At 35.3% G+C, this 18,063-nt stretch overlaps 1 protein-coding gene across 1 annotated transcript in view; it reads right to left on the bottom strand.

The window, feature by feature from the left end:
• The window catches only part of LOC107571055 (attractin-like protein 1), a 176,083-nt gene that overhangs the window by 90,226 nt on the left and 67,794 nt on the right, over nt 1-18,063 (bottom strand). Inside the window, exons 14-16 of the mRNA XM_016257333.1 lie at nt 14,191-14,285; nt 11,580-11,658; nt 10,598-10,755 (exon numbers count right to left, since the gene is read on the bottom strand). Of these exons, the coding sequence (XP_016112819.1) occupies nt 10,598-10,755; nt 11,580-11,658; nt 14,191-14,285 (332 nt within the window). The remainder of the gene's footprint in view (nt 1-10,597; nt 10,756-11,579; nt 11,659-14,190; nt 14,286-18,063) is intronic.

Here is an 18,063-nt window from a genome sequence, read left to right as displayed (position 1 = left end):
GTGGCTGACTCTTAACTTTTATAAAGAATATCTCTTTGGATTTGAGACTTTAGTCTTTGCAACTTTACAGATCTTCTTTATGCACCAAGAGCTTGTAACACTCCAAAGAGAAAGGAAAAATTGAAATCGCATCATATGACCCCTTTAAGGCAAGACACCCCAGGGTAAATAGGGTAAAACAAATAAATACATAAATGAACATCTGATGAAACTAGGTTCAAAATGTTAAGTTTCATTTTGTTGACATATATGACCCCGGACCACAAAACCAGTCTTAAGTCGCTTGGGTATATTTTTAGCAATAGCCAAAAAAACATTGTATGGTTCAAAATTATCAATTTTTCTTTTATGCCAAAAATCATTAGGATATTAAGTAAAGATCATGTTCCATTAAGATATTTTGTAAATTTTCTTCCGTAAATATATCAAAACGTTATTTTTGATTAGTAATATGCATTGCTAAGAACTTCATTTGGACAACTGGCGATTTTCTCAATATTTTGATTTTTTTGCATCCTCAGATTCCAGATTTTCAAATAGTTGAATCTCAGCCAAATATTGTCCTATCATAACAAACCATACATCAATGGAAAGCTTATTTACAGTATTCAGCTTTCAGATGATGTATAAATCTCAATTTAAAAAAACTGACCCTTATGACTGGTTTTGTTGTCCAGGGTCACATATTAACACACAAAAAAAAAAATCTACCGAAGGGATTTTGGACATCTCTTTTTATCATCCCATAGATCAGAAAATTCTGTCAACAGCCAGGAAAAAAAAATCAGGCAAATGATATATAAACAAACCACTCTATAGAAAGGAATAGAAACTATAGAAAGTAGCCCTGGTGTATGTAAAGAGATTTCTGACTCAGTGGATGAGAAGAAACTCATTTTGAAAAAACTGACCAGTGCATGAATAAACAATGTTTTTGCCTGTAGTATTTTGCATTAAGGCATAGAAAGTTTTTAATGAAAAAATACACAAAAAATAGCTGTGGTTGTTAAAAATATGGTTAAATAATAATGTACACATACAGTATGAGATGAAGACTCATATTATTTGATTTATTGTGCATGGAGTGAGTCGCCCCTCATGGGTGTCTCCATTGCGCTGCACATAATCACATTTAGTCGCTGAAATGTGTTGCAGGTTTTTGGGTTTGTCTTTTTATTCTACTAAGATTAAAATGAAAACAAGCACTGCACTCTTGCTATTTTCTCACCTGATTTAATCAACAATATCTGTTTTTTTATCAAATTATTTCACTGGAATCTTGTTTCTCTTATTTCTCTCCACAAAGAGAGAAATTTAAAACATTGTCTTCTCTTCTAGATGCTACTGATTTTACTGAAGGGTTTGTAAAGAAAGGAAAACTGCAGTTAACAAAACATCTTATGTGCAATTCAAGTGGCAATAAATGCAATCAGATCATAATGTGTAATTGTAAAAATAGAAAACAGCTATTTAAAATTGCAATAATATTTCACAATAGTATTTATTTTACTGTGTTTTGATCAAATAAATGCAGTCTTGGTGACCACCTTATCAAATCCAAACTTTGGAATGGTAGTGTGTATATATATATAGCATCAAAGTACATGGACTAAAAGACACATTTGACTTATTTTGTCTTTAAGAGGTCCAAGGACATCTGATCACACACAGTCCTAGCGGCTTCTAAGCCTTGGCAGACACAGACACATTCTTTTTGATGGTTTGTTGTCTCCTTGTTAATTAAAATAATAAAAACCCTAACAAGCACTGAGTTTCTCATGATGTCTTTACCTACCGTCAGCATATTTCTCTCCATCTCACTCCAGCTTCTGGCTAATAACCCTGACTTTGCCACCTCCATTAAAGAGCTCTTTGAGGATATAAAAGAACATTATGGGTATGCTAGCTAGCAGATTCCAAGCTCTCATCTTTTTCCTGACCTTGTAGATTTTAGATATCTACAGAAGAGATTTAACGACCTGAAAATGGTGACTGATGGTCAAGCTCAGGAGTTTAGGCCCAAAGTCCACTAAACCAAAAGCACGCTGGTCTATGAACGAGCGCACATCTCTGTTAGTGCCACACCTCTGGCTCGTAGGGCCGTGTTAGCTGCACTCACAGTAGCTACACCATCATATTTTATTGCAGGTGGGTGAAGAGAGGTTTTAAGCACACACTGTATCATGCTGTCTTTTTTGTAATTAATTTATATTGATCAAGCTATAATTTACCACGCAGAGTGGAAACATGCATCCTCCAAACACATAGAGAATTAATAGTTTAACTTGACATGAGAGCAAAAAAAGCTAGTGAGGTGTTAGGCTACTAAAATAGTGTTTTTGGACTGTGAAAAAGGTTTGTGGAACACCGTGCCAGACATCAGGGATCACGGAAGCAGATTGTATTACCATAATTTCTCTTTTTACAAAAAAAAAAAAAAAGTGTGATAATACCTAAAACCAACTCCCTCAATACTAAATGTATTGATTTAATTTTGCATTAGCATCCAATTATCCAAAAATGCTTTCTTATACATCTAATTTACATTTAGCTGCTGCCCAATGCAATGCAAAGGAACAGTTTGGCAGGAAAAACACTCTAGAAAAGTTTGTTGAAAGCAGGCCCACTTTCATGAAACTTTAAATCATGAAACAGAAAATATGTCTGCTAATGCACTAGAATGGAGCTGTGCATGCAAAGGCCTTGTGCACGTTACAAGAAAGAAGCTAATAGCAAATCAAGCTATTTTGTTTCTTGTTTTCTGTCATGTTGTTGGCTTAATGGCGAATGCATGAACATTTGCAGACTAGGGGCATCATTCAGAAGGTAATTTTCCTCCTCGGTTGTAGCTACAGAATGATCTCAAATTGCACTCTTACATAAACTCATGCGCACAGCTGCATAAAAGCTGATTCTTTACACAATGTCAATAAACCATATTGAGGACTTTAAAAATGAAATAAAAAAATAATAAGTAGAGACCAAACATATGGAATACTGATGAAACTATGGTTGATCTATCAAACATTTTACTACTCAAGAACTAAGCAAGGGTTTTTCAAACTTTCTGATTCCAAAAATCGATGGACCCCATTCCAAAAAATTTTTTTATAAAAATTAATTCATTAAATTAAAATGAATGAAAAAAGGGGCTTTTTTCCCCCTTCTTTTAATTGACACTGCATTCAGCTCTACTCACTGTTAATGTTAGATGTATAAACCTGAAGAGAAACTAAATTATGGCTGTCAATAGATACAAATTTATCAAATTAATTTTGTACTTTTCTGTAGAAAGAAGAATGAAACCGTAAAAATGTCACATTCTGCACAAACCCTTTTCAGACACCCTTACACCTAATCTTACAGTATATATTATAAGTACTAACTTAGTACTAAATTATAAGTACTAACGTAAAGTGTAAAGGGGAACATTAGAAATAGGTTGAAACTGTAGTTCAGAAGCACAGAGACCAGCTGGAGTGATCAGACGGAAGAGCTCATGAGAATTAGCATTTTAGTGTTAGTGTAAAAGTGTCCACCACTACACCATAATTGTACAAAGATCAGAGGCTAAGTGATTATTGAGTGCATGTGCTTTTTAAAGTTCAATACCACCTCTGAGGACCAAGAACTCTGAGGCAAAACAGAATCAGGGTGAATCAGAGGGTCTGTGAGGCCTGCACATAAAAGCACAGGGAGCTGTTAAAGGCAAATACAACAATTCTCTAAGGAGAATATCAAGAGCTGGGGTGAGGAGAGGACACTGCTAACCTCAGCAATGGTCAGTGAACAACATGCTGTTGCAAAAGGGGAAAAAAAACAAGTTTGTTTTGTGGTTGAGTGCATGGGAAAGGGTAGAAATAGATACTCTTCTACCTTTCCCAGGAATATTAAAAGAGTTAGAAAAGGTATATGATTATGATATCTGACTTCTTGAACTGGATGTGTGGGACAAAGAGATGGCAGAGCAACACGCAGAGAGAGAGAGAGAAAGAGAGAGAGAGAGAGAGAGAGAGAGCATGAAGATCTGCAGAAGGTACATTAACATATTCATGACAGAACCTAATGACTGCAGTAAGATATTAGTTGAATATTATGCATACCTCCAATATTCAAATGAGCTTCATATTTATAATCAGTTACATTCAGAGATGTGGCTCACCTATATTAACTGAGGTGGAATAAACTAATCGTATGCTTGTATGATATAATGCTAAATCACACATACTCACAATATACATCTGGCATCAAATCAAGCCACAATGTCAAGTTTTGGTGATCTAAGGCCTTGCATCTGTGGTTTATACTGAATTTACATTACTGCTGAAACAAAACAAAAAAAAGTTTTAATAAATATTAAAAAAAATTTTGTAAGATTATATAGATTGGCCACTAACTACAAAATAAAAGCATTTTATTTTTTCTTGAATAACTCATTTTTAAAAGCAATACGTTTGTTTTGCGTGGAAAACAAACGTTTTCCAAACGTTTTTAAACGTTTTTTAAAAAACAAAAAAGAACATGTACGAATAATAATAATAATAATAATATCAAACTAAAGTACAGATAAAATAAAGTAAATATGTGATAATAATAATATTCCCTCACAATATTCACATCAGAGCCAGTTTTGCTCTTTTTCTTCGCATTCCTTCTTCACAAAAGGAACCATGGAGCATTCACTGCACAGGTAATATGAATGAGAGAATGAGTGAGAATAGACACAGCATATGAAGCAATCTCTGCCATCATGGCCTTCTCGTATTCAGGAGCACTGAGCACTTAGCTTTACCTATCCTCTTTCAACCCCATGAAAGCCAATCTGCTGTGATAAAGCTATCAACAGATATGGCACTGTGTTTCTGGCTAACCGTTTCAATTTTCCCTTTATCCAAAGAGACTCGCACAGATGCTTGAAATGGACAGAGGCTGAGGTAGACCGCAAACTGTCTGTCAGAAATGAGATTACCAAAGGCATTCTATTTAATGATGTCCACAGGACTGGGGAAAATAAGTGACGTGTGTGTAGAGAAAATCAAATCACCCTCCACTCCTCGGTCCAGAATGGCTGCGACAAAATGGCCATTCAACATGGAAAGCTTTCCAGTCAGATATAATATCAGTCAGAATAAGTATTGTTGCTTATTGTTAGAGTATTATAAACACTTCTTGATTTTTAATTTATTGATCTTTTCGAGATAATCCTTGTTTGTATTCATAAGAATAAAGGAAGAGAACTGAGGATGCACGAGAAGTGTATTATAGACTCAAATCAGCATTGCACACAGACAGCCCAATGTCTCTACACTGTGTCCAAAAAGTGGTCACTTGAGATGTTGGTCAAACAGTCTTTTCTTGTCTAAATAGGTAGTTACTATCCAGAGTAAACTAAAAACTGGACCAGGTTTTGCAGATTAAACACTACATGTGTGCTGTTCCTTTAATAAGATGATATTGACACTGAGGTGGCAAAAAACACTCATGCATAATGATTATATAAACAGCAACAATCATCATTATGGTTTCATATGCTATCATATGTTCAGCTATTGGCATAATCCAATTATTGACAATAAATGACAGTAATGTCACTATACCCTTCCACTGAACAACATTAAATTTGATTAATGGGTGATTAAAACCAACACAAAACTGGATACTAAACTTCAGCACAAAATCTAGTCTGCTGGAAATTCTGCTCATTTGTAAGTACTAATTCTTCATTTAAAAATAAATATATAAATAAATATAAAAAGGGGTGAGTAGAGCAACCGGCTGTGAATGTGGACTGAAAAATACCATAGGGGTGAGGTACAGGATCACAGTGACAAACTAAATATAAGTCTGTTCCAATAGGATGGACAAATCCCCTCATGCTCTGCCCCCTAACCAGCCCTCAGCTCTAAGCTGATGTCATCCTGAGACTGGGGCGATAACCCCAGAGAGCAGAGTGAGGGCAGGAAATGCTTTCCTTTCCCAAGCCAAGCAGCCTCCTCTGCACATGACTACCCTGATTCTCCTAATGTTACTCATTAATGAGTCTGAAGGGCTGGGCTTATTTGATCTGGATTAAACCTGATAACCAGAATGTTAAACCATGAGCACAGATTCATGATTAATAGGAAGAGATGCAAATAATGGCAAGCAATAGGGCAGAAACACATGTGCAAAACACAGCTGGGAATATGTGATTGATTAATTAATTAATTATTATTATTTTTGTAATTAATACATTACCACATTGTTTATTAAAAAAATTAATTATTGGGTTCAGAAATGTGTGAGGATGTCACATATAAAATGTGTGTGAATAGTATAAAATACATGGATTTTTACACTTTGCTCATCTCACTCTTAAAACATTTTTTCTTTTAAATAAAAAATAAGTATAATTCAAACATTAAATGCAAAAAATGAATATAATATAATATAATATAATGGAGTCTGTAAGATTACAATTTTGATCAAATATACAGTAAAACAGTTTTTTTTAAAACAGTATTTTAATATAATTTAAAATTAAAGCAATTTTCTATTTGAATATATTTTAAAATATCATGTATTTCTGTGATGGCAAAACTGAATTTTCAACAGCCATTACTCCAGTCTTCAGAATCACATGATCCTTCAGAAATAATTATAATATGATGATTTGGTGCATAAGAAACATTGAAAACATGCTGAAAACAGTTGTGCTGCTTAATATTATTGTGGAAATCGTAATTTTTCAGGATTCTTTAAAAATAAAAAACAAAACAAAAAACAGCATTTATTTTAAATAGAAATCATTTGTACCAAAAATGTACAAACTATCACTTTACTATCCCTTTTGATTGATTTAATGCATCCTTGCTGAATAAAAGTATTAATTTCTTAATAATTTCACTTTTTTAAAGTATTAATAAAAAACTTACACCAAGTATGTATGCATCTGCTGGTGTGATTAACTCTTTCAGACTGAACACGGGGTGAGATCTGTTATAAATGCAGAATCTCTGCCAGTGTCTGACATGAAAGAGATAAAGAGAGTGAAAGAGAGTGACTGCAGGCAGCAGAAAAGTGAAGACTGTGGGTGATGAATGCAGAGCACAACTCCAACTGTGATAGCAATCACTCGTATGCCAGCAACTCACTTCAGCCTCAGGGCTGACAGCGACACATCTCTCACTTCCTGTGTATGTGTCTAGCCTGTGGACGGGTCACTACAGCCATGACCTACGCAATTAACCCACATGAAGTATGAGACTACATAAAATATTGTTGTTTTAGACACTCGCGACCACGCGCAACCTTCACTGACAGGCGTGAGTGCACATGGGCCACGAGACACAGAGAGTAAAAGAAAACACATTTGGAGCATTTGTCATTGTGTCAATCTTTCATTATCACTTTGTATGAACAAATTGAGTTTTTCATAAGCAAATAGTGAAAGACACTGTGCTCTAGCTGAGAGTGGGAGCAGTTTCATCTCTTTCTCTAGTCGATAAAAGAGTCATTTAAAAGGAAGATGCAAAATCTCACTGCGGATGGCAGAAGGAAATATTATTTTCTCTTTATGCACCAAATAGGCCAATAAATCTGAGGGATAGATGATTTTATTTTGAAAACAGTTTGACTAGATGTCCATCAGATGTGATGAAGGTCAGCGCCGGAGAAGTGGTGCTTCTCAGGTTACTTGGATCAGTCTATAGATGAATGGTACTGGGCTCCTGATGAGAACAATTAAGGGCTTGTGTTACTATCTCATCTATATGTGGCTAAGATAAGACTGCATTAATGGGAATGATTCACAGCCACAATCAATACACGGCTGATAATAACAGGCCACAGTGCAGCTCCACTCTCACATAGGGAACAGCAGGATCTGACTGAGGGTTGCTAGGAAGACTGATGACTTAGCAGACCGATTACAAGCAGCACCACCTGTTCTGTCCAAAACCTTCACATGTAATATTTAAAGTAGAGTGGGAATGGAAAAGTAGGGTAAACTTTTTGATGGATATACTATTTAAATGTTGGGGTCAGTAAGAATTCTTATTCAAAGAAATTAATACTTTTATTTGGCAAAGAAATGCTTTCTATTCAACAAAAAATCCTGGAAAAGGGTATTATGGTTTCCACAAAAATATTAAGAACTGTTTTCAACAATGATGATAAGAAATGTTACTTGAGCAGCAACTCAAGCATATTAGAATGATTTCTGAAGGATCATGTGACACTTGTCATGATCTCCAGCTGGAGTGCCCATGAGCTCCTCTAGAGGGCACTCCATTCTGTACCTTGCCATTCACTCAGGACTCCATTTCCCATAATCCTTTGCCCGGACTCATCAAGTGCATCACCTGTCTCTCATCAGATCTCATCATCGGTTCACAGCTGTCTCACATCAGTAGGAACTCATTATTGCACCACACCTGCTTCCTATCAGTGACACTATAAAGGTTGCACTCATTCACACACACATTGCTGATTATTGTTTAGCCTGTACCCTGTTCCGAGTCTCTGCCTCGCCTTGCCTCGCCTCTTGACCTTGCACTGTTTATTGGATTGCTCTTTTGTCTCGCCCTGGATTGTACCTGTTTGCTGGTGTTTGACCCTGCCTGTTTTGACCACTCTAGTGAATAAATGCTGCATTTGGATACTCAACTCCGTTGTCATGCCTCCCACGTTACAACACTGAAGACCGGAGTAATGACTGCAGAAAATTCAGCTTTACCATCACAGGAATAAATTGCATTTTAAAATAGAAAATGGTTATTTTAAATTGTAATAATATTTCACAATATTAGTGTTTTTTTATTTATTTTTTTTACTGTATTTTTGATCACATTTATAAAGCCTAGGTGAGCTTAAGAAACTTCTTTCAAAACATAAAGTAAAGACTCCAAACTTTTTAATGGTAGTGTATTTCAATTCCATGTCGGACTCGTTTGTACTGAAATTGAATGCAACAGAATATTCCAGAACTAGAAATATGCATATTCAACACAGACATTGTTATGAAAAGGCACATCAGTTCACTGACACAACCCCCCTTTTTTTCTCTCACACAGACAATAACAAACATGACCTTAAAAATATTAACTTTTATGAGTTAAACCAGATTACTCAGGATTATCTAAACTCAGAATGCAATGGACATTAAAAAGCACAAGTATTTAAAAATGGTCTTTAGTTCATAAATGAGAATACTGAGAGAATGAAGATATTTTGTACAGTTTGTTAGTGCTTTTCTAAATTGATGAGCACAAAGCGGACTCATGGATCATTAAACATATTATTTTTGCATAACACACTTCATAATGGTTTATTCTCGGTGCCCTATTTAGACACGAGGGCTTAGAGAGCCTGACTTGAAATCAAAAACAAATTTCATGGATGATATTTACAGTAATTTGTTGTTGTGGTCTATTGTGATGAAGGTATTGATGATCATAATGCTGTTTTGATCAAAGTCAGAAAATCTCAACAAATATGTAACCAGTTTACAACTTTATCATTTACCATATTTAATATATCAAAATAAAAATCTCATCTGTCAACAGTTTGGCATGTAACTATGTCATACTAGCTCCAAGAAAAGCAGTTTCAATTCTCAAACTGAGGGATGGAGCTGAAACTCAACTTGTTGTTGTTTTTTTCCTTTTATATCTAATAAGCCATTTTGTATGAAACAAAATTTGTATATGTACTGTATGCATATAAATCAATATTTCAGGTTTTGGGTTGGACAAAATAATGTGAACACCTATTATTATAAGGATTCAGATTATCTGTGTAGACAACAGTGAAAAAAATGTATATTTTCATTGTCTATATTGTCCAGGTTGTATACGAGTGAAGTTTAAGTTGTGGATGAAATGGGTGATGTGTTAGACTTCCAAAAAGGGCAAATCAGGGTAACCCCTCTTAGCAGGATCTTCTGTAACTTTAAGGGCCTGATAGTTTGGAGTTTTAAGAACAACAGTATTTACCATTTTGACTATGTACACAAAGCATGGCAAGACTTCATCAGCAAAAAAAAAAAAAAAAGAAAGAATAGGAGGCGAAAACCGCAAGTGAATGATAGGGACCGTAAAAGGATTGTGTCCAAAGAAACACAAAACTACTGCAACAAAGTAAGAGCAAACCTCATTATTCACATTGAAGACCTTGTTTTCACTAAAACTGACCACAGAGAACTTCACAAAGCCAATTATGGTCACCAATGCTAAAAAAAAAGGATGGTGTTATGATCATAAAACCTGGACAGTTGAAGCACCAAGATGAACTTCAACATCTGTCCTGACCAGACAAATCACCTGACTTGAACATTATCAAACCACTGTGGGTAGATTTGGAGAGAAGAGTGAAGAGCAGATTCCCTCCTTCAACATCTCTGAAGCAACTGGCGGACGTTCTGATAGACAATGTATGAATCTATTCGATGAAGGTTAGAAGGTATATTAAAGGCAAATAGTGGTAAACACTTAAATAAAGAAATACTGCCTATTTCCAAGGTGTTCACATTATTTTGTTCAACCCCTGTACTTGATAAATAAGAAAAGGCTGTTTTGGACTGGACTAAATAAAACGTACACCTGGCAGCTGATCTTACCTGTATTTTGATTGGCCATGAAAAGTTGCTGACATAAACATGGAAAGTAATGTTGGGATTTGCAAGGAAGGAGAATGTATCAGAGGAGAAGCTGTCTCTGTATTCTTTGATGTTAGTCTTGGACACTATGGGGAATTCCTCCCCGGAGATCGTACCCGCTGCAGGGACACAAAACACAGCGTCAGCAAAGTGCACGTCAGCCAACAACAACACCCGCATACAAAACCTTCTGCAAGATTAAATATGGCATAACATTCTGATCAACCCTGCAACTATAAAACATCTGAATAATGCATCTCAATAAAGCCATTGTAAGGAGCCGTACTTGAATACCAACAGGATCAATAGTGAAACTATCATGAAAAAAGCCTAAAAACTTCAAGCTTCTTGCCGCTTCTCGAAACATTTGAACAGATTAAATGGTTAATAGTGAATACAAGGTCTATCATAAAACAGTAAATCTCGAACCACAAATGAAAATGAACATCAGTCAGTCTATACTGATGATTCCCAGATGATCCATTCAGAGGCTGTTCCATTAAGTATGACAGAAAGAAAAACTGATTTATTTTAGTTAGTTAGCAATTAATCACAATGCAAAATGTGACTTTTCCATTAACCACTCAGACTTCTTTTAATATGCTCTCACACTTGTCTAGTGATCATTGGGAGTCTGGTTTATCTGTGTCTATAGGGCATATATCTATAACACTTCTCCACATATCTGCTTGTCCTAAAGGTTTATTCAAACAGCAACAAAATGAAAAACAATTTAACTTAGGCATTTGCCTGTGCAAGAGCACTGCCTGTTTATCTTAATTGAAATCAAAAGCATTTTATGAATGCCCTGACAAACAGAATCCCATAGCCTTCCTATACTTACTTTGTTCAGCCAGGACTATTTCACAAAGTAATTCTTTCTTTTGGGATTTCATTTTATTCTGAAATATTACATGAAATACAATAGCATGAAATACTTTACCTGTTGAGCCAATAGACCATGTTATGTTGAGGTTGAAATTGTTAGACGCATTAATTGACATATCAAGGTTCTTATTGGTCTGCAAAACAAACAACATGACAACAACAACAAAAATATTTAGCGGCAATAAAAAGTTCACAGTATTTTTTTTATCATATTATTAACAATAATGTTGACTTCTTTTTAACCATCATGTTGTGTGCTCCAGTCATCTCCTGAAAATAGCTCATCAAAAAAAATAGCATAGATTTCCTCTTGTGCTATATTATTCCCAAATATTGGATACATTTTTAAAAGGCCAGCCACAGCAAATTGGGTACAGGATTTTCAGCACAGCATAAGGGTTAAATTTAGAATAATAGGTTATAATATTATATTCTAATGCCTTTAATATATCATTTAATTATCACAATAATTTACTAAATGAAATATGATCATTTGAAAATCCTGCTTCACATAAAAGTGTTGTAACCATCAACTTATTGCCTGTGATTGTTATGCCACATAGTAATTTCGCAAAATTGTGTGGACAAAAAATGTCTTGTTGCAGGAAACCTGACATATTACGTCTGCTTAGGACACAAATTTGGGCTCTGCAAATATGTTTTTTTGGGAATACACTAGGGTTGCACAATATTATCGGACTGATATCAGAACCAGCCGATAATGACTTTAAATGTAAATATCGGCATCGGCCCGATATGAAAAATTATGCTGATATGTCTTGCCAATAAGAGGAATACTGTTGTGTGCTCCAGTCATCTCCTGAAAATAGCTCATCAAAAAAAATAGCATAGATTTCCTCTTGTGCTATATTATTCCCAAATATTGGATACATTTTTAAAAGGCCAGCCACAGCAAATTGGGTACAGGATTTTCAGCACAGCATAAGGGTTAAATTTAGAATAATAGGTTATAATATTATATTCTAATGCCTTTAATATATCATTTAATTATCACAATAATTTACTAAATGAAATATGATCATTTGAAAATCCTGCTTCACATAAAAGTGTTGTAACCATCAACTTATTGCCTGTGATTGTTATGCCACATAGTAATTTCGCAAAATTGTGTGGACAAAAAATGTCTTGTTGCAGGAAACCTGACATATTACGTCTGCTTAGGACACAAATTTGGGCTCTGCAAATATGTTTTTTTGGGAATACACTAGGGTTGCACAATATTATCGGACTGATATCAGAACCAGCCGATAATGACTTTAAATGTAAATATCGGCATCGGCCCGATATGAAAAATTATGCTGATATGTCTTGCCAATAAGAGGAATACCTTAACTCACATGTGCTCAGGGTGTGCTAGTGATTAGATCCCGTCAGCAGTGTGGCTCATTCTTCTTCTCGAATTTTTGTCTGAATGATGATTAGATTGTGCTGCATTGCGCTCACGTTAACGGATTAATAAAGTGTTCACACTGCACACGGTTGCTGTCCAGCAGTGCGTTCCAGTAGCGGTGCGTCTGCAGCAGTGCAGATCGTTTCTGCACCGAGTCTATTTTTGCTGTGCTGCAAGCGCTGAATTAAAGTAACAGCGCAATTTTTGCAGTAAATGTGAACATGGATTGGCACGAAAATGTAGTAATTACACCATAAATGCATATTATTAAAGTCTACTGTGTTAAAAGAGCACTTTTAGATAAACAAGGCAATAATAGATGGCACTTGGGGAGGTATGAAAACAAAGTTCTTTATCAACGGGCAGGATTGCATGTAATAAATATTTAAATGCAAAAGGAAAGGCAGTAGAGCTGACTATTTCTGTCAATGGTAAGTCTGTGATAACGTAAGAAAAGTAGTTTAAATGTTTTGCCACTTGCTTGAGCAACTTAATATATAAATCTAGAAGTGCAAAAGTAAAAAGCATTGAATAATGTGTTGCTTATATTTATTGTGTTTAAACGTATCTGTGAAAGATTGTATTACTGTACTGTGTAAAAAAAGAATTGCAATGCTGAAAAAGCATTTTCAGTGACAATGTTTGGATTTGAAATCAAAATAATGCATAAATGTTGTGTTTGTGGTAAACAGCCACGGATCAGTAGCGGACTCCTGTGTGAAAGCTGCTTCCCCTCTCACAAGAGTCACCTAAGAGGGGAATTCCCCCCATTTTCAAAAATGAAATTCAGGCCCTGAATAAATGTCTAAAAATCCTGATTGGAGTATCACTATAAATAGTTATAAATGATAAAAAGAAGGCTTTAAAAAGATCTGTATCGGTGATCGGTATCGGCAGATACTGCTTTCTGTGATCGGCGATCGGGCCTCAAAAATCCTGATCGGAGCACCCCTAGTTAAAGCTTCAATGTACTGTCAAAAAAACCTTCATTGTTGTTTATTTAATTCTAACAAATAAGTTATTGTTAAAAACTAACCAAAATGTAAAATATTTTGCTTATAATTTCTGCACAGGAGAGACTTGGTGTTGTTTCCAAACAAAAGGAAATATATCGGTATCGGTCAAAATGAGTTGAATAATATCGGTAAATCAGTTATCGGTAAAAATCAAATATAGTGCATCCCTAGAATACACAAAGCCAGATACAAATTGCTCATGCCCATTTCATTTGTGAACACGATGCAAATTCACTGACCTCTTCCGGAGTCGCCATGAAGTTAATGGCTCTGTAATGCTGATCATCCTCCTGAAGCAGACTAAAGGTGAACTGGTAGTCTATCAGAAGATTATCTAGTCAGGTGGAGGAAAAAAACAAACACACACACACACATAAATTGTATTTGGAATTTATACGTCAAATTGTTTCAGCATAAAAATCATGATTATGTTAGTTAGAAAGTGATTCCTTGAAAAATGTTGAAAGCACAACATCATGGCAATCACAGCTATTCTTCAAAGTAAAACAAACTCATTGGGAGAGAGAAGTAATTGTGATATGAAGGACTTTTTGACAGCTCACATCTGCACGAGCAACTAAAGGTCAACTTGTCCAATTCAGTTGTGAAGAAGGCATATGATTAAATAGCAGAGGAAGGCTGAGGATTGATTTGATTGTCCAATGGGTCAAAATTAATATCAACTCTGTCGAGGGAAGAAAACACTGAACTGTCATTGACATTATTGCACAAAAAAATGAAAAAGCTTTAGCTGGATTCTAGTTATCATTTGTGACCGTCATTTTTTTTCATTAAAAAATAATGGTGTTTTTTTGTGATTACAGTTCAATTTATTGCTAATCTAAATCATCATGACCTTGATAACACGTCATCAACCCTTAAATGAGCATTTGCAATCTAGCAAAACAAATCAAACTCTTTCTGATCCCACACCAATCCAAGAAAAACTTCCAGGCCTTGTTCACAAGATGTTTATCTCTGCATATCCATGCATGACGTAGGAAATTCACACTAAACCATAGCATACTGGGAGATGTTCACAGAAAGCGAGCGAAACGAAAGGATATTAGCTTCAACAAATAGCCGTGTTCATTCCACAAACCACAGAGAGAAGGAGAATTACCGCAGATCAGATCAAAGCAGCCATCTTGAGCTTATCTCTTCCTCTGACCACTCAGTACCCTCCGTTGTCATAGAAATAGAGAGATTCTTGCAGGTTCTCTCTCTCTTTTTCTGCTTGTTCTTGCCCCAGGTACACAGCAAAGCTATGTTTATCCCATAAGGGTCTTTTGGTAAACTTCAGAGAGTTTTTCAATCCCGTGAAGAGGAAAATAAGAGCGGAAAATCTAAAAGGGAGATCAACAGGCTGCTTTGGTTTGTAGGATATACATGTAGTTATGTCTATGGTGCTAGAGAGGACACTTAGAGCTATTTATTTCCCACTCTTTTAGACTTCCTGCTGTGACGATATTAATACTTTTGAGTGTGCATCTGTGTTCACTTGCATGACTGTATTTATATGTGTGCATGAGGGAATGCTTATCAATAGATCATCAAGCACAATGTTAATATTAAACAAACCTAAATAACAATACAATTAAATATTTTACTGACTCCAACATTTTTGCATTCATTCAGCTATAATAAGCCAATTAATTGTACAAATTTAGCCAGTACATCAAATTTCCCCTTGAGAGAAATCATAGAAGACTAAATAATGTGGTTATTTTGTGGTAATTTAATTCAGCAAAATTGTATGAAAACATGTGCTGCTTTTCTATTTCAGAGGAATGAAATTATTAACATATGAGGTTATTAACCTTTCATGAACTCTGGAATATTTTCACCATCATTTTATAAAACAAAACATACATAAGAAGCCAAAAGAGGACGTTCTGATTACAACTGACAACATCACTGTCATCTCGTGACATGCTCTGGTTATGAAATACACACATTTATTTACAATACATAATTTAATAAAGCTATTACAGGAACCTCAAATAACAGTCTCATCAAGCCAAAGTATATTTTCCTCTAAACATCCTGCAGAACACATTTCATTTCCAGGTTCGGAGGTCTGAAATGAAGCAATAACAGAAAGTCATCCCTGGCAAATGGGATCTAGGTATTTTATTTAATGTCTTTTACCATAAACGTTATCATCCTCAATTTTGGAACACCTTGCTGGCGGTAATGAGAACAGCGTAGAGTTAAGGACATCTGGAGTCGTCTTTTTTAGAAGCAGGAAGGAAAATGGCACACTGCCCTTAAATAATAAGCTGAAACAAAGTATCAAATTATTTTAAATAATAAGCTGAAACAAAGTATCAAATTATTTATATATATATATAACCGCAGATCAGATCAAAGCAGCCATCTTGAGTTTATCTCTTCCTCTGACCACTCAGTACCCTCCGTTGTCATAGAAATAGAGAGATTCTTGCAGGTTCTCTCTCTCTTTTTCAGCTTGTTCTTGCCCCAGGTACACAGCAAAGCTATGTTTATCCCATAAGGGTCTTTTGGTAAACTTCAGAGAGTTTTTCAATCCCGTGAAGAGGAAAATAAGAGCGGAAAATCTAAAAGGGAGATCAACAGGCTGCTTTGGTTTGTAGGATATACATGTAGTTATGTCTATGGTGCTAGAGAGGACACTTAGAGCTATTTATTTCCCACTCTTTTAGACTTCCTGCTGTGACGATATTAATACTTTTGAGTGTGCATCTGTGTTCACTTGCATGACTGTATTTATATGTGTGCATGAGGGAATGCTTATCAATAGATCATCAAGCACAATGTTAATATTAAACAAACCTAAATAACAATACAATTAAATATTTTACTGACTCCAACATTTTTGCATTCATTCAGCTATAATAAGCCAATTAATTGTACAAATTTAGCCAGTACATCAAATTTCCCCTTGAGAGAAATCATAGAAGACTAAATAATGTGGTTATTTTGTGGTAATTTAATTCAGCAAAATTGTATGAAAACATGTGCTGCTTTTCTATTTCAGAGGAATGAAATTATTAACATATGAGGTTATTAACCTTTCATGAACTCTGGAATATTTTCACCATCATTTTATAAAACAAAACATACATAAGAAGCCAAAAGAGGACGTTCTGATTACAACTGACAACATCACTGTCATCTCGTGACATGCTCTGGTTATGAAATACACACATTTATTTACAATACATAATTTAATAAAGCTATTACAGGAACCTCAAATAACAGTCTCATCAAGCCAAAGTATATTTTCCTCTAAACATCCTGCAGAACACATTTCATTTCCAGGTTCGGAGGTCTGAAATGAAGCAATAACAGAAAGTCATCCCTGGCAAATGGGATCTAGGTATTTTATTTAATGTCTTTTACCATAAACGTTATCATCCTCAATTTTGGAACACCTTGCTGGCGGTAATGAGAACAGCGTAGAGTTAGGGACATCTGGAGTCGTCTTTTTTAGAAGCAGGAAGGAAAATGGCACACTGCCCTTAAATAATAAGCTGAAACAAAGTATCAAATTATTTATATATATATATATATATATATATATACATATACATAATTTGATATGTTTTGATAAGCTTGCTGCTTTACATTTAAACGGCTGATTAGCATTCACTACAGCATTTCGCAGCGCGCTTTCAGAGTTCCTCTGAAACCCTTCACCTTCCCCAGTTCCACCTGTATAGATCTGCTTTGGGTTATTATATGTGCTATTTGTGCAGCAGCAGTACGTCTTAAATATTCACAGCACCGTATCGGCGTATGTATTGGCAGTAGCAAGTTCCTGTACTTGTAGCAGCAGCAATAATCTACAACAACAGCAATAACCAACAGCAGCAGCAATTCAGCAGTGTAGCAGATCTATTCCGCCAAATACATTAACAATGTGATATCCATTACCATGCTAAAATCTTCAGAGAGTTGTCATGATAGAAATGCTTTTTTGCTCATGTGTACCAAAACTCAAAATACTATCTTAATTGTAGTCATTTGGCATGTTTTGAATGTCATACTACTATTTTTGCAGTATGCAGTGTATGCATGATATGTAACTTTTTGTTCTGCCAAATTGTGCAGTACACAGCTTGAATGCA

This window comes from Sinocyclocheilus grahami, unplaced genomic scaffold, assembly GCF_001515645.1.
Source record: "Sinocyclocheilus grahami isolate Dianchi unplaced genomic scaffold, SAMN03320097.WGS_v1.1 scaffold1544.1, whole genome shotgun sequence".
Classification (NCBI taxonomy): Eukaryota; Metazoa; Chordata; class Actinopteri; order Cypriniformes; family Cyprinidae; genus Sinocyclocheilus; species Sinocyclocheilus grahami.
The sequence above is the reverse complement of the archived record's forward strand: the minus strand, read 5'-3'. Positions and strand labels throughout refer to the sequence as shown.